The 25,853-nt window shown below is 34.7% G+C and overlaps 1 protein-coding gene across 4 annotated transcripts in view; it reads left to right on the top strand.

Annotated features, from left to right (window-relative positions):
• The window catches only part of LOC114336778 (zinc finger-containing ubiquitin peptidase 1-like), a 135,461-nt gene continuing 109,608 nt past the window's right edge, over positions 1-25,853 (top strand). For 3 of the 4 annotated variants that reach the window (XM_028287154.2, XM_050646860.1, XM_050646859.1), the window contains exons 1-2: positions 3-242; positions 319-573. In XM_028287154.2, the coding sequence (XP_028142955.1) occupies positions 329-573 (245 nt within the window). In that variant the 5' untranslated portion in view covers positions 3-242; positions 319-328. Of the gene's footprint in view, positions 264-318; positions 574-25,853 lie in introns of all 4 variants that reach the window. The other variant, XM_028287155.2, reaches the window with a different exon arrangement.

Below are 25,853 nucleotides of genomic sequence, written 5' to 3' on the forward strand. Positions count from 1 at the left end.
AGTGGAACGAGTGGAACACGCACGCACCAGCTGTTTTTGACATTTGATGTAATGATCACTATTCATAAAGTAGGAAATTGAATGAGTAGGCAATTTTTTATGCAATTTTGTTATGGGGGTTGCCAGAAATTAGGTCATGAAGCACTTTTCTTTCTTCCGTATTCGACTATTTCCTCAACCAAAATCGAAGTTCCGCAATCAAAACAATTGTGATCCAATGAAGAAGGAACTTGAAACGTAAAGTAAGAATACCATTATTAGTTGTAAAGTATGATAACTTTTATTGTTTATTTCAATTCTAATAATATTTATTTTAAGGTAATTTAAAATGGCTAGTAATATTCCAGACTTTAGTCATTGCTGTGAGATTTGTGGATTGGAAGGCCTATCAGAAGATGAATTTAGGATTCACACTCATACTGCTCACGTTGAAGCTAATGGTGTATGCCCTTTTTGTGAATTAGCTGCTACTTCCGTGGCAGAACTTATTTTACATGTCAATCAAGCACATTTGGATTTTCTAACGCCAGAATCAGAACAAAATATTAGCTTTATAGATGATCCTAGCCCCAGGTAAGTACAACCCTACATAATTATATATACGGATTGTATGTTTGTTCATTGTCATGTTATTTATTCAATACTAACTCATTGGCCTACTTTATGCCTGTAATAGTTTTCTGATCCCAATTTGTATACACTGAAATATTAATGTGTGATACACAATGTGAATTAAACAGGTGAATACAAAATCTGTTTAATTAAATTTATTTTTATAATTTTAAGACTCAGGGCCTGGATTTTTGACCCTTCGCTTTGTTATCGAACATATTCGTTTCATATCTGTTTAGTATATGAAGTGAATATGTTCGATAACGAAGCGAAGGGTCAAAAATCGAGGCCCTGGCCAGTTACCTCAAATGGTAGAGTTTCACTATCACAGGAAGGATCAGGTTTTTTACCCTTAAGGGTCCCATTCACGTTGAGATTGGTATCAATACATGTATCACGATGACAAATTGCGATACATGTATCCATTTTTATCTGTACTGTATCTACATGTTGAGATGGTCTCATGAAATATAAGTTGAAATAAAATTTTCTTCAGTTCACTCTCTCCTATGGCACTACAGCCCATATATTTGACTGTTCTGATATTATTGGCACCTCTTGTGCTCTAATTATGCAAGTCAGACTGTTTAATTAAAGTATCTGCAGTTTTGTGTGTTTCCACGAGAATATTGTATAGCCATAGTGTTGGCAAGGGCATTATTTTATATTTAATAAATAACAGTTTGCAAGATTCCAAGTAACCAACTTTTGCAATTATTCTAATTGCTTTTTTTGCAATTTAAATATTGTTAGTGCATTGCAAGAGTTTCCCCACAAAATAACGCCATAGCTTAAAAACGAATGGAAAAGAGAAAAGTAAATTGTTCTTAAGGTATCAATACTTGTAACAAGTTTTGGTTGTCTAAGTAAAAATAAAGTACTTGAAAGTTTACCTTTGAGATGGTCAATATGGTTATACCAAGTCAGTGTGTTGTCAATTGTCATGCCCAGCAATTTTACAGTATTTTTTTCCACACGAGCATCGAATGGATTAGATGAAATGAATAAATTTTGAGTTTTGTTGTCATTTAGTTTAAGTTTATTTGCTGCGAACCATGATTGAGCATTTGAATTTACATTTGTAAAAGTGGTTTCTAAAAGAGAACGATTTCTGTCAGAAAAATAAAAGTAGTGTCGTCTGCAAATAATACTGTTTTACATGGAGCCATAAAATTGGGCAAGTCATTCAATTCACATGTACTTAGAAATGGTGTTGCTGCTGTCACCTGTGCTTATTGCTGTAGAAGCTACATTGTCAGGTGTTTCAAAAAAGAATATATGGGTAAAGCAGTGGTTATGTGACAGAAACACATACAGTAGAACCCCGCAAATTGAAACCCCGATAATCCAAACCCTGATAATCTGAACATTTGGCAAATCCGAACCAACAGAAAATGAATAAAATTAAGAAATCCAAAACTTACAAAAACTGAAAAACGTATTTATTATACAGATCAAAACCAGAAAATTGAACAATGTAGGATTAATAGAACTTTGACATTTAAAATTTCTTTAAAATGCATATGTACTTTATATAAGTGCTTATAATGGTTAAACAGAAACTTATGTCAGTTCTCTTGTAGTCAAGTTGAATACAAAAATATTGTCCATACTCTTGTGAGAACGTTTGCAGCCCTAAGGCGCATTCTTAAAGAACTTGGTCACTTTCTTCTCACGGAGGTGTAGCAACTTGACACAGCGATGTTGAACCATTTATGCATTACATCGACTGGTAACACAGCATAGTTCTGCTTCACGTAACATAGAGTCATATCCAGAGCTTTAGTGGCATCTGCGTGTGACGCTAGCTCTGGTAGGAAAACTTTTTCCTCTCTTTCTTCATCTTGATTGCCGTGAGGTTGAAACATGTCTACAATCTCTTCATCCATAAATTCTTGGAGCCCATTGTCATCAGCTTCAATCCATTCTGTAATTGCACTTACTTCTTCCTTTTCACGTCTTGGAAGTTGTTGTACTACTTCTAGGAGGTCTTCTCGTAATAAAGCTTGAAAAATGAAGGGGAGACAGGTGCAGCGACTCAAAGTCTATGACAACGAAGCTTTGAATTATTAGTTAGGCTACCTTTCGGATAATCCGAACTTTTTGGAATCCGAACAGGCTGTCTCTACAATTGTTTATTTATTTATTTATTTATTCACGAGCAAGCCCTATTCAGATATAAATGTTACAGTGTTCTAAATTATCATAATATAACATAAATTATCATAATATAACATAACAAAGTGGTTTGAGAAAAAATAATTCTATGAGTTACAAAAAAGAAAAAAGAATAAGATAACATATAGGTCAGTACAATTACAAACAAAAGATAACACATAAATCAATTCAGAAATGTTCCAAGGTATAACGGTTTTGAGTTATCTAATACATACAGGTCATGTAACACTAATCACAATACAAAAGCTCTGGTCGAAAGTATTAAAAAGTTAAAAAGTTAGGGAAGAAATATATTTTTAAAGCGGGAAACTGATATATTAAAAATTTCGAGGTTATTTAATGAGTTAGCTAATCGAAGATTTCTAGGAATAAATGTGTTGTAAGAATAATTGAATTTATGAAAAGAAACATAAAAGGTTTGCACCTGCCTAGTCGAACGACTGGGGACAAATAGAGATATTTTGGAGAGAAGCTCAGGGCAGTAACACAGCCCGTTGGTAATTTTAAATAAAATTATTAAGTCTCTTTGTTTTCTGCGTACTTCAAGAGGAGGTAAGTTCAGTATGCGCTCTAATGCAGAATAGTCGTAGTATACATGCATCTTAGTGGCAGTATATCTCAGAAAATTCTGTTGGACAGCCTCAAATTTGAGTTTATGAGTAAAATAATAGGGGGACCAAATTGTGGAACAGTAATCAAAATGAGATCTAACCAGGGAGAAATAAAGGGATTTAATAGCTGAAATGTTAGTCAAGTAAACAAGTGTTCAAGTTAGCTGAAATGAAACCACCTCTAGTGGTTCTCTTTATAAAGCCAAGCATCTTCATAGACTTCTGTATTGTACTGGAAATATGTGATTTATAGCTAAGGGCGGAGCCAAGGATCACACCTAGATCCTTAGTTTCAGAGGCAGCATGTAAGGTCAGATTATTTATACTATATTCGAAGATGATTGGATGATGAGTTCGATGAAAACGAAGAATATGGCATTTTAAAACATTTTAAATCATCAGCGAATAACAAAGTTTCACTTACTTGGAAACAGGGTATTAGATTATTGATAAATGTATTAAACAACAGAGGTCCCAAGTGTGATCCTTGTGGTACACCTGAGGTAACAGAGATGGTATGAGAATAGTAATGATTAACCCTGACAATTTGCGATCTTTGCGTAAGATAGCTCTTGAGCCACTTCAATATAAGGCCATCAACTCCGTATAAATAAAGTTTATGAATCAAGAGCTCATGATTAACTTTGTCGAAAGCTTTGGAAAAGTCAGTGTACACAGAGTCAACTTGTAAACCCCTCTCAAGAGCATCTGTCAAAAAATCAACATATGTTATGAGACCTAATTCTGCTGATTTTTTGGATGTAAATCCAAATTGTTGGGCCCCTATAATTGGCGAGCAGTCATAACTTAAATAATCGGAAATAATGCTCTCAAAAACTTTAGGAATAGCACTAAGAATAGAAATGGGACGATAGTTACCTACATCCGATTTTCGACCTGATTTATATATTGGAGTGACATAAGAGTTTTTCCAGTAGTCTGGAAATTCCCCTGTTAATAGAGACTTATTAAATATATAAAAAAGTGGGCGCGATAGAATGAAGCTGAATGTTTTAAGGAAAGTAGGGGGAATTCCATCAGGACCAGGACCTTTGTTGGTATTAAGTTTTTCGTAGATTTTTGAAATTTCAGTGTGATAATTAGACACATTAACCAAAGGTGAAATCTGGGTTACATGCGGATGTAAGGATTGGTTTGTATAGACGGAAGAGAATTGGTTAGGAAATTGGTTAATTCGGATTTGCAGGGTTCTACTGTATACAGTGACAAATTTACTGCAAGAATTAAAAGTGCACAAACCAAATGATTTTAAAAATTATTTACGAATGAATGATATATTATTTAATAATTTATTGTGTATTTTCTTCATAACAAAATTGCAATTACTATTAGGATACTTTTCTTTGCATTTGTTTACCAAATTTGATATTATCAAGTTGTCTATTTGAATATTCTTTGCACTTTGAGTTCTATAGACATGGATACAATTTGTATAAATTGAGAAATTCCTCCTAAAACTCACTATTTGCCGTATTAACCCATTTAGGACGGACCGATTTATCGCGTGCCTTTGTCTAGGACGGTATCAGGAATCCAACGGGTGGGGACGGTTGCCGTACTATAACGGCAGGCGAGAATGATGCGTTTTTAGAAAAACTATCTAAAAACTTTGCTTTTATAGGTACTTTGTTTCTTGCTGCTTACTTATTTACTTATTCAAGGTTAAAACATATTAATTACAAATGCTTTTTATTTACAACCCCAAAAATAATAAATGTCGTACCTGTACGTCGGTCGTACTGAGACTAATGTGTTTTCCAACTGCCGTGCCGGTACGGCAGCAGTCTTTCAGTCTTTCTATTGCATACAAAGTAGTACATGTACGGGACCCGTCTATTAAAGTATGCTTTCCCAGCTAACAATTTCTTGTTCTATAAATGTCGTAAGAACGTTTTCAGAACAAATTTTTATAGAGCAATATTTTTCTAAGAACATTTTTAAAACGTTCTTACAACTCTTATACAATGAAAATGGGCACCATACTATACAGCTTTTCACTTCTATAAAATGTTGTGTAAAGCCTCCGCAAAACAATTATAGAATTGTTGCATAAACGTTCTTACAGCTTTTAAAGAACTTTTATATTACTCTTACAGAGCATTCTCATTAGAATTCTATAACAGTTCCAAAATGCTGTTGTAGAATACTGGTATACAACAACTAAAGAACTCTAATACAATTATTGTTTAGTAGAGCATAGTGCCTAATTATGCAACAATTTTAATGCATAGTGTGATATTTAGAGAACTTTTAAACTTTTTAGTGTTGTATTTTAGAAGCAAATTGATTCTGTAACGCAACATGACGATGAAGGATGGCGTAAATAAATACACGTACTGACGCCATGATAATCTACCTACTTTGTAGGAATATGGGTACTTAATAATTTACTAAGTTAGTTGTTTGCAGTCAACGAAGCAGTAAAATAACTTGCGGAAGAAGATTTATTGTGAAACATATAGTACATTATGGGATTTTTTTGACGCTCCCTCTATTTAGCTTAAATTTTCCCTATGACTAAAAATTTACGAAAAATATTTTTTCAAAAAATTCAAGAATTTACCCCTAAATTTTATATAAAATAGTCAGATACACTATATGTAGTCTATAATCTTTAGAATTTATCATTTGGTATCATTTGTTATGCTTAAAAAATCGTTTTTTGTTATTTCTTGACAATATGGCGACAGAAAAGGATCGAATCTTTGTACTATTAATACTATCCAATATGGATTCCTACTAATACGACATTTTTGTGTCAATTGCAATGATTATAGAGCACATATGCCGTTTGATAAATGCAATGTTGTCATATGGTAAAATATTTCCTGAACAATAAGACTAACTACCTATACATTTTTTTGTATACATTTTTAATCAATTTTACAAAACAATATATTTTAATTAAAAGACGTCTGTTACCAGCAACGGTTCTTAAGATATTTTGATTTAAAATCTATGAAAAATACTACAGTTTTGCACCTCTGTATTACTACACCCCCGTTTATTGTGTGTATTTTTTATTTTTTTAGTTAACAGGGTTCTATCCCTTTTGTGTTATCAACAAAACATTCCAGGGATGTCTTATCAAGGTTCTCTAAAAATTTGAACTTTCGGGACATATAGGACGTCCAGAGTATGTCTCATTTAGGATATTCCTGGAATATCCTAGTTAAATATTGTTAGGTATCAACATCAACTGCATATAACTTCTTATTTTAAACAAATTATTTGTACACCTTTTATATAGATTCATGAATTTTTTTTATTACTTCAATTCAAGTATAAAAATCAAAACAGGTAATATATTATAATTATTTCAAAATATAATGTTTTGATTTGCCTATTTTTTAATTTTTATTGTTTTAGTTTTATTTTAGATCTTTTGATGTCAAACTATTTTTTTAATAAAGACTTTATTTTATTTAATTATCATAATAATTATTTTTATTGCATATATAAATATTAATGATATAAATATATTATTCGAAAATATTACGGCCTTTTAAAAATTTTTTTTTTTGAACTTTATTGACAAGCTGTCATAGCTACAGAAATAATAACAGAGGTCTTAAAACTATCCAGTTATAATCAGCATTAAAAGACCTTTTAAATGAGGTATCACTCGGTCCCCCATTTCATTTAAGATTTTAGGGGTAACCTCATCCCCTCTTAGGGGGTTGCAGCTGGGAAAGTGATTTTATAGTTAATAATGTGTCACGCTTGAAAACAAAATCGACGTGTCCAAAAAATTTCGGAAAAAGTCAATATTTGGCTCAAAATTGCCTCTGTTTTACCCAGCACATGTAATTTTTAAAAGGCCGCCATTTTGTTTTGAGCAAAAATTAAACCGTAATATTTTCGAATAATAAAGTATTCACTAATACCCTTAAAAAAATGTAATAAAAAATGTACCTTTCCGTTTAACTTTTTTTCCAAGATGGCGCCTGTCCGCCATTTTGAAATGTAGACATGCAAGTTATGCGTCAAAAGATAGCTTACCTACTCTTATTGCCAGCCACAATTTTTTTTAATAAAAATAAATTAAAGTAAAAAAATATTAAAAAAAAGCTTTCATTTAAAATGTACTAAAAAGTTAAAAATAAGTTTTTTGGTCTTTGAGATAGCAAAATAATGTAGATTGTTTTTGGTAAAAGCTTTTGGGCGACCCTATAATTATCATTACTATCACTGGGCGCCCCAAAAGCTTTTACCAAAAACAATCTACATTATTTTGCTATCTCAAAGACCAAAAAAAATATTTTTAATTAACTTTTTAGTACATTTTAAATAAAAGCTTTTTTTTTAAATATTTTTTACTTTAATTTATTTTTTACTTTTTCGTTATCGCTTATCCATATTCGTAATCCCTGATCCCAAAAACACCCAAAAATCGAGTTTCATCAAAATCGGCTGGTAAATAAAAAGAAATGTCCGCCATTTTGGATCTGCCATTTTGAATTTCTTTAAAAACGCCATATTCGTAATCCCTGGTCCCAAAAACCCCCAAAAACCGAGTTTCATCAAAATCGGCTGTTAGATAAAAAAAATTGTCCGCCATTTTGGATCTTTCAAAAACGCCGTATTCGTAATCCCTGATCCCGAAAACCCCCAAAAACCGAGTTTCATCAAAATCGGCTGGTAAATAAAAAAAATGTCCGCCATTTTGAATTTCTTAAAGACGCCATATTCGTAATCCCTGATCTCAGAAACCCCCAAAAACCGAGTTTCATCAAAATCGGCTGGTAAATAAAAAAAATGTCCGCCATTTTGTATCCGCCATTTTGAATTTCTTAAAAACGCCATATTCGTAATCCCTGATCTCAGAAACCCCCAAAAACCGAGTTTCATCAAAATCGTCTGGTAAATAAAAAAAAAGTCCGCCATTTTAAATTTCTTAAAAACGCCATATTCGTAATCCCTGATCTCAGCAACCCCCAAAAACCGAGTTTCATCAAAATCGGCTGGTAAATAAAAAAAATGTCCGCCATTTTGTATCCGCCATTTTGAATTTCTTAAAAACGTCATATTCGTAATCCCTGAGCCCAACAACCCCCAAAAACCGAGTTTCATCAACCAAAAACCGAGTTTCATCAAAATCGGCTGGTAAATAAAAAAAAATGTGCGCCATTTTGTATCCGCCATTTTGAATTTCTTAAAAACGCCATATTCGTAATCCCTGAGCCCAACAACCCCCAAAAACCGAGTTTCATCAAAATCGGCTGGTAAATAAAAAAAATGTCCGCCATTTTGAATTTCTTAAAGACGCCATATTCGTAATCCCTGATCTCAGAAACCCCCAAAACCGAGTTTCATCAAAATCGGCTGGTAAATAAAAAATGTCCGCCATTTTGTATCCGCCATTTTGAATTTCTTAAAAACGTCATATTCCTAATCCCTGAGCCCAACAACCCCCAAAAACCGAGTTTCATCAAAATATAGTGGTAAATAAAAAATAGGTAATAAAAATTTCGAGTTAAATAAAATCGTTTAAAAATACTCTATGAAACGTGGCAACCCTGTAGCATCGACCCATATCGATTTTATGAAAATATGCGTATTGGCGGGAAAGGACATCTTGCTGTTTTGAAATGATACTATTACCGAACCATTTTTTAAAGCTAAATTTAAAATTAAAGACCAAAACGAACTAATTTTTTAAAGCCGGACCTGATTTTTTTCTAGTTAGAATAAATCAGTTGATTGGGTGGTAACATAAATCAAATATTTGTTAAAAAAAAATTAATTTTTGTAATAAAAGTTAATTTTTTTAAATCTATGGTTTATTTTACCTAACTTTTAATTCATAGTCAAATTTGATTTTCTTATAAAAAATTAAGTAATCGTGTGGGGAAAAAAATAAATATGCCATTTTAATTGTTTATTTGTCTAATTTGTAAAATTCATATTAGAGTTTTCAAAAAGCGTATACAGGGTGAAATTTTTTGTAAGACCCAAACGAACTAATTTTTTAAAGCCCGACCTGATTTTTTTTTTCTAGTTATTAAATCAGTTGATTAGGTGGTTATAGTGTAACGATTGACCAAAATAAGAGACACATCGATCTGACCGTTCAAAAATTATGACGAATACCAATTTCTGTCAAAATGCGAAACTCGCCCTGTATATTATTAAACAATGGGAGCAGACACTTAGTTAGACCAAGTGTTATATACACTTAGTATTAAAATGGCCGCTACATGTTGTTCTAAGAAGTACTCAACATCTTTTTTCATAAAATGTCATGATTAATTGGAAAGGATCGCAAGAAATTGATACAAAAATATTTAAATGTATACATATATTATGTATAGACAGATCTGTTAAGTTAATGATTCTTACCTTCTTTATCTTCATTCTTCCAAATAAACTTTCACATAATTTTCTTTGGTTTTGTCTTGAATTTGTTCTGTCTTGTTCACATCTTCTAAGTCTTGCCGTTTTGATGATTGTTTTTGTTGTTGTTGTTTGATGATTTGACGTGAAATTTCATTTTGGCATTTAACTTCAGATGACAACAGAACAGTTCAAATACCAAAAGTTTAAAATATTAGAAACAACAAATTATTTTCACTGAGATACAATCTTAATTATGCCAGTTACATGTGGTATCCACACTACACCCAAGGTATTAAAATATAAATATGATGTATTGTGAATTTTCGTTAGTAAATTAATGAATGCATGCATTAAAGTTACATTAAATAAATTACAAAACTCTCCCAATCGGTCTACATAATCATATTTACTAGAAATAACCAAATGGGAAAATAATTAAAATAGCTCTTTATTAGAAGCAATTATCTCGATATAAACTCATGGACAAAAATATTGCATATTTTAAAATTTTGATGGGAAATGAAATGTTTTGTGCTGCTATCCTTAGCCCGCCAATGTCATAGCAATAGCATTCCTTTTCTGAATGCGATGTTTTAAAGTGTTGTATGCGAAATACTGAGTGAAACCGACTCAACTTTCAATATTGTTCCGTAAGAACAACATATCCCGCAAACCGTTCAGTTTGAAAAGGGGTGATCTCCAATAGATAACCTATTCTACAACATGATGTTCATTTTGAAAACGGGTCATCTTTTTTTTTAAATTGCGGTTTCTAGGTCTTTTATAACTTAAAAATAATTTTTAAAATATTCATCAGCTTGTATTTAGCAGTTCAATGTGTGTAATAAACAATATTCACATTATAATGACTAATTTTTCTTTTAATACCTATTCATTTTGAAAACGTGTCATCTCTTTTTCAAATGATTGCTGTTTCTAGATGTTTTAGAATTTAAAAAGAAACATTTTTAAAGTATTCATTAGCTTGTATAGTAAATATTAAACCCAAAAAATACATAAAAACGGATATTTTCCTAATAGTCTTAAAAATAAAAGTTTTTTACTTCTCCTGTACAATTTAAAAAAGTGGAGGTGACCCCTTTTCAAAATGACTGATTGAAATGTTCTTTCCATGCGAAGCTGGAATTTTTATTACCCAGTAATCTAATATGCAAGCATGCGGTTAACGAAAAAATAATAGTATATTGTGCAACAAGTGCTGAAAGGTACTAATTTCTCACGAGTTTGAAACGTTGCGTCAAACAAGTGAGAAATTACCTTTCTGCACGTGTTACACACTATCTTTTTCTACAACTACAGTTTTTGCTAAAAATAAAAATCACAATTTCCAAACGAAGATTTATTATAATAATAAATTGTAAATTTTAAACTGTATTAATTTAATTAATACTATTAAATTTAAATTCCTTATACCTAAACAAATTACACAGAAATCAGTTAAAAAATTAATGCACTGCTTTAATTTGTTTGAATTTAAACTATTTTAAATAAATTATTACAAAACAATGTCACATTTGACGTTATATTTATGCAGTCACGGATTTACACCATACCTACTTCAGTCGACGTATCTTGCTGGGGTTGCTAAATCCTTATTGGTTAATTGATAATTATAAAATGTTTATTAAGAATAAAATTGTAAAATAAAACAGTTTTAACATCCATAATTTAATTTCCATTCGATAATTAAGTATAATAATTGTCTTACAGGTTGTATATTTATCTACACTTTAACCACAGATGTAAACAGAATAATATAACGTTACTCAGAATGAAGTACTCATTTGTAAAATACCAAATATGTTCAAAAAGAATGTGTTAAAGCAGTAGCGAATTTTGCAGATTTCTCGCACATGAGTTAAATCGGTTCTTTTTTGAAAAGCACTATCAAATCTAATATCTTAAATAAAACCGTTTCATCTAAACATGGTATAATTATATTTATGATTTTATTGTGGAATGTAATGGTACTGTGATATTTTCTCACAGTATAAGATTTATGACATTAGTGTGCAGAAAAGTGACGTTTTTGTGCCGGAATAGTTGTTTATGAAACAATTCGTGAAGTATGCCATAGATAAAAGTGTTAGTAGGATTGGGTAGAATGCGATCTTACTCTTCAAAAAATATGTCACGTATTTCAGCGCCACCTGATTAATTGGAAGAATACCATAATCTAGCCTCCACGCTAGGTACATAGCCTCCAAATGGACAATAAAGGTAAAACACTAACAACTTTTCTTTCTTATTTATTTATATAATGTGACACTTTACATAGAAATATGAGTATTTAATTTGGATTAAATATATGTTTACTTGTTTAACTTTTCCACCGTCTGCACACAAAAGCTGATCGGAGCCATTAGACCTAACAACAAAACGCGAAATAAAATGTGTAATTTAAACCCGTTTGATAAACAGTACAATCAGAAAATCTCTACCTTACAATCAGAAAAACTTACCACCTTTAACTTTAGAAAGATACTCGATTACAAAATAACAAAAATATCAAAAAACACGACTGAAAATATTATTTTTATGGTGACAAACACAAAACATACCGACCATATGACTGAACACTGAACACAGACAGCGCAGGATTTGTCAAAAGCCATGTTCCACCAATCACGATGCCGAAATCAGCGCCTCGCACAAATTGGAAGGAAACTAAATACGTTTACATTTTTTTTACCAGAGTGCGCAGGGCATGAAGTATGCTTTTTGCGAACGCACGCGATGTTTAGAGCACGAGCGACAGCGGGGCGAGTGCTATACATTGCGTAAGTTCGCAAAAACTACTTCACGCACAGTTTCATATAATATTTTATCTACGATAAACAAATAAAAAAACTGTAACTCTTCGTCAGTGGAATTCATTTTTATTCTACAATTTTTAGAACATTGACATTTAAAAATTCTAACTTCTTTCAAACCACAAAACTGTCAAAACTTTTGTTGTAATTTATTGCTCACATGTCATCACCATGACAACGCGAACGTTAAGGATATTTGATTATATGAAAGTGTGCCAAAAAACAGTGCGAAAAAGTAAACCCCATTTAAAATACATTGTTACTTCACGCACACTTTAAATCCTTCACGCTTTGCTATCTTATAATGATAGTTTTCACAAACTAAAAACTTAAACATAATGTGAGATAAAGTAGATAAAGTTCTTTTCTGCACAGAAACGTCACTTTTCTGCACACTAATGTCATAAATCTTATACTGTGAGAAAATATCAACTTTGTTAACATAAACTGTGCAGAAAAGTGCACTTTGAATAGTGGTTGTAGAAAAAATTATTTAGAAATACACTCATGGACAAAAATATTGTATATTTTGAAATTATCATGTGAAGTGAAATAATTTGAGCTGCAATTCTTAGCCCTCCCAGGGTCATAGGAATAGGATTTCTTTTCCGAATGCGATGTTTTAAAGTGACTTATAAATGCAGAATCTGATTTAAATTTGATTTATGAGCTATATGGTGGTTAATATAATTTTTAAATTGAATCTCATCAAAATAAGTATTCACTATTCTAGCTATATGAAGACTTGCGTTATCGTGTATTAAGAGGAAAGGAACATTTTGACGCCTGTCAAAATTTTCAATGTATTTTAAATGTACCTAATCATTTTTTTCGAATCCTGAGAAAACTTGTAACATTTTTTTTATATAATAGCATTAGTAAATAATTATTATACCTTTTGGAATAATTTTTAAGCCCACTAGCACTAATTACGGTACCGTTAAAAACCTCCCAAAGTTTACTAATAAGATCCTGTTAGGTACTCCACTCTATTCAAAACGGGCATGTTTATTGCAATATTTTATAACTATTTTCCGTTTACTTTCGATTTCAAAGGAAACCTTTTTACTCAATAACTTACCGTCTTCTGCCTTTTCATAATTTTTTTGATGTTCCGTTATATTGTTTAGATTACCGAGAAACAACCTGGTTTGGGCGAAAGCAAAGTTTTAATTTTTTTTTTGAGAGGGAGAGGGGATATATCCCACTTTTTTTTTTAAGAAAAAGCATCGAAAAGATTGCGAATAGGAAAGGACTGGGTGGCTGAGTATCTTCGAGTGCAGACATGTGTCTCTCGTATCTAATATCTTCAATATATCTTGTGAGTGAGAATTCATTCTATCTTTCTGTATTTAGATCTAACATCCGATTAGGTCCAATATACAATATAAGTAACTTCAGTGCTTGAATACTAGTTAAAGTAAAGTTAGATTCAGTGCAATTTAAGAGGCAACATCATCAGAATTACTGTTAGTGTCTTAATTAAACATACATCCAATTATCTCCAAAAGTAGAGCTAATCTATGGGCTATCTACCTCAAACCTTTCTTCATCTGTGGTTAAGGCTAACCACCGATGTAATCTAGTTCACTACAGGACAGCTATTTCATTAATAGAACTTTTTAATCATTAAATAAGAACTTTTTATTGTCAAACATTAATTACAAACATTCACTATTTAATTAAAAGCTATGCAAATGGCTTCTTTTATAAAACCGAGTGCGGGTGGTTTGTGAATTTTGAACTATAAACTTCTGTTAACTTTGTATGCTTTGCATTTAATTTTATTATATATTTGTTCTTTATATTTTATATCCATCGTTAAATTTATAATATTAGTTATCTCGAGATAAGCCCTAAAACAACAAGGAGAGTATCTTTTATGATATATGCTTGATTGAATTGTTTTTTATTAATGACCAGGCTCTCTTTACTGTGCTTGTAATTGTGCATGATTTTACCATAATTGATATATGTATTTCTTTTATCATATTTATTGTTTATTTCTACATGTATCCAACCACACATTAATTGTTGGTGCAGTTTTGATTTGTGTATATAGTTCCTGTTTATTACCTGTTTTTTGTGATTCACCCTTCTGGTGAACCATTTGTTCAATATAGTGTTTTTTGTTTATTTCACGATTTTTATTTATCTACTCCTAATAAGTTTTCTGATAAGAGATTACCTCTTAATATTTGCTAAGTAATATACCTAATCACTATATTATCTTCGACCAAGAGAAAGATCACGTAGAATAAGTTTTGTAGGTAAGTAGGTGGACGACTGTCACCTAATATATTATTTATTATTTCTTTATGTAGTGTGTTCACAACATTTATTTTTTTAGTAATTAACGGTTCATATATTTTCTTGTATTTGGTCTCAGAACCTAATTATCTTTCCTTACCTGTTTCCGTTTCTAAGGATTCTTAATTTTCCCCTTGTAACCCCAAAAAGTTAAGTAGCGTCCTGTACCTCTTTTTTTTTGTATGGTAATTTTAACTATCTATCTTTTTATCTGTTTCTCTCTCTTCTCTAATCTACGTTCTCTTGTCTTATCTTTACCTATTTCTTCTATTGGCCCCATTCCACGTTCCAAAAGCTAGTTTCGAACCCACGACTCGCTTTCCACCAACCATCTGGCTGCCGTTCGCAGTGTCTCCATTGGTGACCTTTCTAGCACAATTCAAAAAAGGTTTCCGAGGTTACAAACTAATAAGTATTTTTGAAAAATTAAACGCAGAATGAAAGATTACTTTATTACCGAGGGCCGAAAGTCCCTTAGAATGAATAAAAAGTTTCTTTTGAATGAGATATTTGAAATTAAAAGTCACACTAAATTTTCTCTTAGTTTTTCACCTCTGTAACTTATTAAAATAAACATTATAGAAGTTTTCATGGACTTTCGGCCCTCGGTAACAACGTAATCTTTCATTATGCGTTTAAATTTTTCAAAAATACTTATTAGTTTTCTCAGGATTCGAAAAAAAATGAATCCCATTTAAATAGCATTGAAGCCGAAAGTTCGTACCCATCCCCTTAACACGAATCCGGCATATCCAATATGGCTGGCAAATGACATAACATGATCTGAAATGTTTTTAATATCATGTCCTTTCCAAGAAATACCACTCCATAGCAAATGTTTGCACAATGCCGCCACCACCCAAAATAATGCCCTGTATGAGATTACAACTGGCATACCATTCACCATATCCATATGGAATGACAAAACTTTGTCTACAGAAGAGTTCGCGAATGGTATGCCAGTTGTAACCTCATACAGAGCGTTAGTTTTGGTGGTGGCGGGATAATGCTGTGGAGTAATATTGCCTTGAAAGACCATCCCGAACGTGTGGAGGTCATTGGGCGAATGCCAGCCCAGCCCAGCTAACATCTACCATCTACCTTGAAAGCATTTTAGAATATCGTGTTTTACCTTTACCATTTGCCAGCAATATTGGATATGACAGATTCGTGCTCGATAACGCACGCCCTCAAATCGCTAAAAAATCGAATACTTACCTTGATGAGATTTAAAAGATAATATTGGTCACCATATAGCCCATATCAGATTTAAATCCGATCGAGCATTTTTATGACACTTTAAAACATCGCATTCGGAAAAGAAATCCTATTCCTATAACACTGGGAGGCTAAGTATTACAGTTGATTTTGTAGACTTCAAACAGGCATACACAACTTCTCAAATTCTTCCGTTAAACTGTTTCGGTTTCTGCTTATCGATTCTATGTATCTTTTATTTCGGTAGCTCTTATTGTTCCTTCTATACCAACATTAAATAGTGACATCGATAAAGAGTCGCCCTGGCGTACTCCAGTTTCTATTTCTACAGGGTGTTTGGTAAAGAATGGGCCATAGCTTAACCTTAGATTCCTGAGGTTAAAATGGGTCGATAACTAATTACTAAAGAAGTAAAAATCTTCCTTTGTAGATGGTATATAATTTATTTAAAATTTTCACTAGTAATACCACTAGAGGTCAAATTATTTCCGGAAATTTTTTTGAGATCATGAATATTTTGAAAATTTCCCGAGTCGCAGATGAGGGAAATTTTCTAAAAATATTCATGATCAAAAAAAAATTTCCGGATATTAATTTGACTTCGCGTGGTATTCGGTAAGAAAATTCCACACCAAATTTGCATTTGAAAATCCAAAGCTGCATGAACAGATTAATAGCGCGCCATAGCTTTGTCAGCAATTATTTAGGCTTTCAAATTCGTAATTTCTACTCATTGTAGTTGCATGGGAATACCATTTCAAGATAGAAAATAGTATATTCTTCAATTTTACATAAGTTTTGAGTAACTACAAGTGATAGAAAATTATTTTTTGGCGTTTTATTTTAAATTATGTAAACAAATAAAAACCAGTCTGTCAAAAATGTTCTGTTATTGTAAACGTCAAAAAATTTCCACTATAATTCGCTGTTGGGTACCCCACGAGCAAAAAATTTCCGATAAAATACCTCCGTTGCCATGGTGATCTGTCAAAATAACGTATTTTGATTGGTTCAAAATTACAGGTGTGGAATTTTCTTAAAAACATCCAAGTTGGACTTAAAGTGGGTACATCACTAGTACAATAGAACAAACGTTTTCGGACTAATCAGTCCATCTTCAGGTTAAAACTTCAGATCCAAAGTAGTTGAAACTAGCTACTGTGGTAGGTCGAATGACCTTACCAGTATAATAAATTAGCCTTTTCGGCTACATCGAGAGTGACAATAAGTCGATGTTATAAGAATAAAGTGTAATTCAACCATAATAGAGTCTTCATCTTGACTTCAAACTACGTGGTTATGTTGAAGATTGTAGGAAACTGACTCTAAATAGCTACGGATTTAAGCTAACTTACCTTAGTACAAAAGTTGATGCTAACCGAAATACAGGTTGCCAAAGTTAAACTTTCATTTTATTTATTTTTTAATATTTCCTGACAGGCATGGGACAACAACACGAAATTTGGTACGTGGTGCTGGTACTATACATCCTACTAAATTATGTTAAACAAACGTTTCTGGCTACTATCAGAGGCGTACGACGGGAGAACGTGAATGGTTGACCCTTCCCAAATTCTACGCCACTGGCGGAATTGCTATTGTGACGCCTCACAACCCGGCCTAATTCTTCTCGATATTTCTCCGCGTTACGAGTAAAGGCCAGATCTTCCACGGCGTTTCGAGGCGACCGCTGCCAGAGTATTTAAGAACAGGAATCCGATCACAGGCCAGTCAGTCAATGAACGAGCCGCGACGCGTGATATCATTGTATTCGATCGGATTTAGTGAAATGTATTTATTAGTTATCGTAGTTATTATGTTTAGTTAATTAAATCATAAATTTGAGTTGTAAATAAATTAGATGTGTTAGTTGGTGTTATTTGTAATTATTAAATAAATAAGCGATGTAAATAAAATAATATAAGTAAGTCTTCCTTTATTTAAATTAGTGCCTAAAAATATAAATAAATAAAATAGTAGAGTCAACCGCGTAAAAAGACAATTACGTAACAAAATGGTGCAGAAGTGAGGATACTTGAAATAAATATCAACGTAAATTTTCGGTTTAAATACAATGTGGAACCTTTAAAAATAAATTAATATAAATCGTAATAAATAAAGTGTGTGATCATGTCTACCTTGTGTAAGCTAAAAATTGCAGACCTGAGACTTGAATTGGAAGAAAGGGATCTGAGTTCTACTGGTAAAAAGGCTGATCTGGTCGAACGTCTAAAGAACGCTCTTCAGGAAGAGGGTCAAGATCCAGAAACCTATTTGTTTGAAGACAAGCATGCTGCTGTGATCTCGTCGATTTCGAAAGTTTCCTCCGATGTTTCTAAAGTTTCGACAGACATTACATTGTTAGAGAACAAAGTTTCTAGTGTAATCTCCCAAGTTTCCTCGGATGTTTCGAAAGTTTCCTCCGATGTTTCTAAAGTTTCGACAGACATTACATCGTTAGAAAAAAAAGTTTCTAGTGAAATCTCCCAAGTTTCCTCGGATGTTTTGAAAGTTTCGACAGACATTGCATCATTAGAGAAGAAAGTTTCGGGTGATATTTCATCCCTTGACAGCAAAATGACTAACGAGATCTCTAAAGTTACCTCCGATTTTGATGACAAAATATCATCCCTAAAATCTACTTTTGAAGAAAAGATCAAGGAAATAGAAAAGAAAATGCAGGAAACGGAAAAAGTAGACAAAGGTATGGAACCCATCTTAACAGACATTAAAAATGATGAAACCAAATACAAATTGGAGCCACGGTCGATAGTTGAAGGGAGTGTAGGTCATGCTCGTGTTAAGGTGCCAAATTTCGACGGAAAGTCATCATGGAACAGTTATAAGAAACAGTTTGAAACAGTTTCAAGAGCGAACGGATGGTCTGAAAAAGACAAAGCTGTAAATCTGGTTATTGCCCTTCGAGGAGAGGTTTTGGATGTACTCCAGACCATAGCTGTAGAGGAGACGAATGATTTTGAACAACTTATGAAGAGACTAAACATGCGTTATGGGCACGAACATTTGGAGTATGTCTATCAAGCGCGGCTTAAAAACCGACGACAAAAGAAAGATGAAGCTCTTCAAGAATATGAGCTAGATATTGCCAGGCTAGTACGATTTGCTTATCCAACAGCTCCCGAAGACATGATGGAAATGTTGGCTGTTCAAACATTTATTGATGGTCTTCGTGATCATGAAATGCAAAGAACACTGCGATTAGCTCGTCACAAGACGTTGGTCGATGTATTGTCCGCGGCCCTCGAGTTCGAATCAGCTACGCAGGCCTCTGGTGAGTACAGTGCAGTTCGAACTGTGAAAGAAGAAGAGGATGAAGACAAACTTGACCAGCTGGTAAATATGATGAAAGGCTTTACATCGAAGAAAACGAAGACCATGAATTGCTGCAATTGTGGTGAAAAGGGGCACGCACGGAGGTTAAGGAAGAACGCAAATCAAGAAACTCGCCAGCAGGAAATAAGAGAGCGCACAGACCCTAGGGGGGCAGCCTCGACTCAGAACTACTCTAAAGACCATCTCATACTAATAGCTTCTTTGAAATGTCGTGAAGATAGTGTATATGTAGATGGAGAAATAAATGGTAAAAAGTATACATTGTTGGTGGATACCGGAGCGACCAGGACCATTATACGACCGTCAGTTATAAACAGCCGTAAGAAACTCTTACCAACGAGGTTGCGACTGCGGACTGCCACAGGTGAAAATGCCAACACCCACGGAGAAATCCAGATACAATTAGGGATTGGAGCAGAAAAGTTCGTCCATACTGTCATAGTTGCAGACATCGAAGAAGATGTTATATTAGGAATGGACGTAATGAATTTGCATGGATTTCAATTGGATTTTAAGAACAGGGTAATCAAAGTGGGCAACGAGGAGGTATTTCTTCATCCACATGATGACAGCACTATGCTAGCAGCTATTAGAGAAGATACAGTTGTGCCTGCGAGGAGTGAAACGATCATCGTAGCGCGGCTACAGGGAATTGTAGAAGAAGGAACACCTGTTATGATGGAGCCATGGAACCACGACGAGGAGGTTGGCCGAGGAATCATAATTGGAAAGGAATTGGTTACTTCTGCTAAAGAAATTCCCGTGAGATTGATTAATATCAATGACTACCCGGTGACCATCAAGAAGGAGACAAAAGTAGGAACTTGTGTACCCGTGACGTCCATAATCCGTCAGACGACAACATCAGATAATTCCAACGACAAGTTCGACCAAATGGTTGCAGTTGCAGGCCAGTCTCTAAACCAAGTAGAAAAAAGGAAATTAAGGGAATTTCTTCGGCAGTATCGTGACATATTCGTACGGAAAGGAGGAAAGACAGGAAGAACGACAGTTGTCAAACATAAAATTAACACTGGTACCGCTAGGCCAATTCGTCAAACAGCTCGACGATTACCACAGGCGAAGAGAGAGGAAGCTGAAAGGATTGTTCAAGAAATGAAGAAAGACGGAGTGATAGAACCTTCTACGAGCCCATGGGTCTCTCCAGTGGTCCTAGTCAAGAAGAAAGATGGAACTACGAGGTTTTGTGTGGACTACCGTTTGTTGAACAATGTTACCAAGAAAGATAGTTATCCTCTGTCTCGGATCGACGACACGTTGGACACATTAGCTGGAAGTAAATTGTTTTCTACGTTGGACGACAAGGAGAAGACGGCCTTCACGACAGGATCTGGATTATGGGAATTCAACGTTATGCCGTTTGGACTCTGTAATGCTCCTGCGACATTTGAGAGGCTTATGGAAAATGTGTTGAGAGGGTTATCTTGGAAAACGTGCCTGGTGTATTTAGACGACATAATCGTTTTGGGGGAGACGTTTGAAGACCACCTGAAGAATTTAGAAGACGTTTTTAATCGACTTAAAGCTGCCCAGTTAATGTTAAATCCCAAGAAATGCCAGCTATTTCAAAGTAAAGTCAATTATTTAGGCCATATAGTCAGCAAAGAAGGAGTGGCCGTGGACAAAGGAAAAATCGATTCCATTAAGGAATGGCCTGAACCAACTGATAAACATCAAGTGAGAAGTTTTCTGGGACTATGTACTTACTACCGGAGATTCATTAAGAAGTTTGCAGATATCGCTAAGCCATTAACGCGACTTACAGAGGAAGCAAGGGATTATTGCTGGGATGGAGACTGCCAAACGGCCTTTGAAACTTTGAAGAGGCATTTAATTACAGCGCCAATATTAGGGTATCCACTGCCAGAAGGAGAGTTCATCTTAGATACGGATGCAAGCAATGTGGGAATTGGAGGAGTGCTGTCGCACATCCAAGGAGGACAGGAACGAGTCCTTGGATATTTTAGTAAAGTGCTTTCAAAACCTGAACGAAATTATTGCGTCACGAGAAGAGAACTTCTAGCCGTAGTAAAATCAGTGGAACACTTCTATCAATACCTCTACGGAAGGAAGTTTCTAATCCGAACCGACCATGCCGCCCTTAAATGGTTAATGCAGTTTAAGAATCCAGAGGGTCAGATAGCCAGATGGATTGAACGACTTCAAGAATATGATTTCAAGATCGAGCATCGGGCCGGAGTTAGCCACAGGAACGCTGATTCTCTATCTAGAAGACCGTGTCCAGCAGAATGTTCCCATTGCAACAAAACAGAGTCAAAGGAAGCAGCAGTACTAAGAACAACAGTGGTCAACGACGAGTGGACGCCTACCAAGATCAAGGAAGAACAAGAAAAAGATCCAGTTTTACAGAAGATTCGAAAATGGAAAGAAGAAAATCGTCGACCATCTTGGCAAGAAATATCAAGCCTAGGCTCAGTAGTTAAGACGTATTGGGCCCAGTGGGACTCATTTATCTTGGAAGACAGCTTGCTTAAACGAGTAATAGAAAATGATGATGGTTCGGTGAGGAGAACACAGTTGGTGATTCCAAAGAGCAGAGTAGCCGAAGTACTTCGTCAGTTACACGACAGTCCATCAGGAGGGCATTTTGGTGTAAAGAAGACCCTTCGGAGAATTCGGGAACGATTTTATTGGATGAATAGTTCCGACGATGTGAAGGACTGGTGTAAGAAATGTACTACCTGTGCTACAAGTAACGGGCCCTACCGGAAAAGAAAGGCTCCTATGAGACAGTACAATGTTGGAAGTCCGTTTGAAAGAATAGCTTTGGATATTGCCGGGCCATTTCCAGAAAGTGACAATGGATGCAAATACATGTTGGTGGTAATGGATTACTTCACGAAGTGGGTGGAGATCTACGCAATTCCAGACCAGAAGGCCGCCACTATTGCAGATGTGTTAATCAAAGACTGCATCAGCCGATTTGGAGTACCTCTGGAGATCCATAGTGACCAAGGAAGGAACTTTGAGAGCGATCTATTTCAAGGAATCTGTGATAAACTAGGCATGAAGAAGACAAGGACCACGGCCTATCACCCGCAATCGGATGGAATGGTGGAGCGTATGAATAGGACAGTCGGCAAGTATTTGACAAAGATGGTGTCCAATCATCAACGAGACTGGGACCAGTACCTTCCGTTCTTCGCAATGGCCTATAGATCTGCTGTTAACGAATCAACTGGCCAAACACCAGCAAAAGTCCTATTTGGACGTGAGATGCGTCTACCCTGTGATCTAGAGTTTGGATGTCGACCTGGAGAAGATGTTGCTGGTGAGGATTACGTGAATGAATTACGAAGAAGAATGGACGATATACATGAGTTGGTCCGTTCTAATCTTCAGATCGCTAGCGACCGAATGAAGAAACGATACGATACCCAAGCTGAGAAGGGATGTTTCAAGGAGAACGACAAAGTCTGGCTTTATAATCCAAAGAAGCGAACAGGTTGTTCTCCCAAGTTGCAGCAGTTCTGGGAAGGTCCGTACCTCATTGTCAAGAAAATCAATGACGTTATCTACCGAATAAGCAAGATTCCTAGGGGAAAGCCGATGATAGTCCACCATAACCGGTTGGCGCCGTACGAGGGAGACCACGACGTAGATGAAGAAGTGGAAGTCAACCAAGTTCGAGAAATACCTGACCTTACCTTTGAAGAGTTCATGGGTGCCTACGGAGGTGCCGGTAAAGCAAGACATGGTGTTACCACTGAAGAAAAGCGAGATCTTCTCGCACTTCCCGATGACTACTCGCTGGCCCATACCATCCCGGCCAGTATCAAAGACGCACGAGGGTTGGCATCCGCCTTCCGAAGGAAGTTTGGTCGAGTTGCAGAACTTCAATGCCAACTGCCAGCTCCTGGCAAAGCATTGAAACTCCAAGATGCATCACGTTACCTATTCTATCTGGTAACAAAAGACACTGTCCATGACCAACCTACCTAACAAGATGTATGGGATGCATTAATTCAATTGAGAGAGCACGTGTTGGAGTCCGACGTGCAAAAGTTAGCCATGCCAAAGTTAGAATGCCGCCAATTAGACTGGAGAGTTATCCGAAATATGGTAGAAGAAATTTTTAAAAACACCGAGGTCCAGGTGTTAGTCTGTTGCAATCCGCATAGTTACTGGTGCGGAGAGAAGACCGTCCCCTGTCACTTTTATACAACTGGGAGTTGTAAAAGAGGGTCCAGTTGCAGATACCAGCATCCAGTTCCAGTCCCGACAAGGTTCCAGGAGGAACCATCTTTTAAGGAGGGGGCAATGTGACGCCTCACAACCCGGCCTAATTCTTCTCGATATTTCTCCGCGTTACGAGTAAAGGCCAGATCTTCCACGGCGTTTCGAGGCGACCGCTGCCAGAGTATTTAAGAACAGGAATCCGATCACAGGCCAGTCAGTCAATGAACGAGCCGCGACGCGTGATATAATTGTATTCGATCGGATTTAGTGAAATGTATTTATTAGTTATCGTAGTTATTATGTTTAGTTAATTAAATCATAAATTTGAGTTGTAAATAAATTAGATGTGTTAGTTGGTGTTATTTGTAATTATTAAATAAATAAGCGATGTAAATAAAATAATATAAGTAAGTCTTCCTTTATTTAAATTAGTGCCTAAAAATATAAATAAATAAAATAGTAGAGTCAACCGCGTAAAAAGACAATTACGTAACACTATTTTAGTGCAATTTTTTTATTCTCCAATACTTTCTATGTAAATAACATACTCTTCATTCATAACGATAAAGCTGTTAGTTTTCGAGATATTTGAAGCTAAAAACGTTTTACTTTGTAGATGGTACCTATATTATAATTTATTTAAAATTTTCTAAAAAAGCAAAGTTGGACTTAAAGTGGGTACAAATTAATTCATTAATCAAAATAAGTGTGCCTTTTCATTTTTAACTTCAAATATCTCGAAAATTAATGACTTTATCGTTACTAATGAAGAGTATATTATTTGCATAGAAAGTATTGGATAATCTAAAAATTATGCTAAAATAGCAGTTTCATCAGTGGCGTAGAATTTGGGAGGGGTCAACCATCCACTTTCCCCTGTCGTACGCCTCTGGTAGTAGCCAGAAACGATTATTTAATATAATTTAGTAGGGTGTACAGTACCTACACTTTCTGCCAAGTATCACACGGATATGTCAAATTATTTTAAAGTATTCTTTTTTTAAATAGTTTATTCATTATTTAAAAGTTTAAGAACTATGTGTGCCCGGTACTATAAAACTATTTGACATATCCTTATGGTACTTGGCAGAAAGAGCCTACTAAATTATGTTAAATAATTGTTTGTGGTTAATACCAGAGGCGTACGACAGTGGAAAGTGAATGGTTGACCCTTTCCAAATTCTACGCCACTGATGAAACTGCTATTTTAGCATACTTTTTAGATTCTCCAATACTTTCTATGCAAATAATATACTCTTCATCCGTAACGATAGTCATTAGTTTTCGAGATAATATTTGAAGTTAAAAATGAAAAGGCACACTTATTTTGATTAATGTATTATGCTCCTTCGTTTTTAGCTTCAAATATCTCGAAAACTATTGACTTTATCGTTACGAATGAAGAGTATGTTATTTACATAGAAGGTATTGAAGAATAAACAAATTGCACTAAAATAGCAATTCCGCCAGTGGCGTAGAATTTGGGAAGGGTCAACCATTCACGTTCTCCCGTCGTACGCCTCTGGTAGTAGTCAGAAACGTATGTTTAACATAATTTAGTAGGGTTACAGTACCAGCACCACTTACCAAATTTCGTGTTGTTGTCCCATGCCTGTCAGGAAATATTCAAAAATAAATAAAATAAAATTTTAACTTTGACACCCTATATTTCGGTTATTATCATCTTCTGTACTAAGGTAAGTTAGCTTAAATCGACCTATTTTAACCTGAGGAATCTAAGGTTAAGCTATGGCCCATTATTTACCAAACACCCTGTATATTTTTGGAGGTGCCATCATCTGTTATTATTGCTGCGGTCGATCCTTCCCTTGTCGTTTTAGTAAGCTTTATGAGTTTCATTGGGATATCTAGGTTTTTAATGTCTTCTATTAGGTCGGGTCTTATTGCGCTGTTAAATGCTTGCTTGAAATCTATGAAAAGGATGTGTAAGTCGATGTCAGGTTCGTAGGCCTTCTCAATTCACTGCATCACCATGTGCATTGCGTCTATTGTTGACCTTCCCTCTCTAAATCTCTGCTGGTAGTCTCTTATTTTAGTTTCAGTGTATGTACCGGGTGTCCCAATAAGAATAGCTCTCGGCTATATCTCAGGAACCGTTTATAGTAGAGCTTTGAAATAAAAAATTTTATAACAA

The sequence above is a fragment of the Diabrotica virgifera genome, chromosome 3, assembly GCF_917563875.1.
Source record: "Diabrotica virgifera virgifera chromosome 3, PGI_DIABVI_V3a".
Taxonomy (NCBI): domain Eukaryota; kingdom Metazoa; phylum Arthropoda; class Insecta; order Coleoptera; family Chrysomelidae; genus Diabrotica; species Diabrotica virgifera.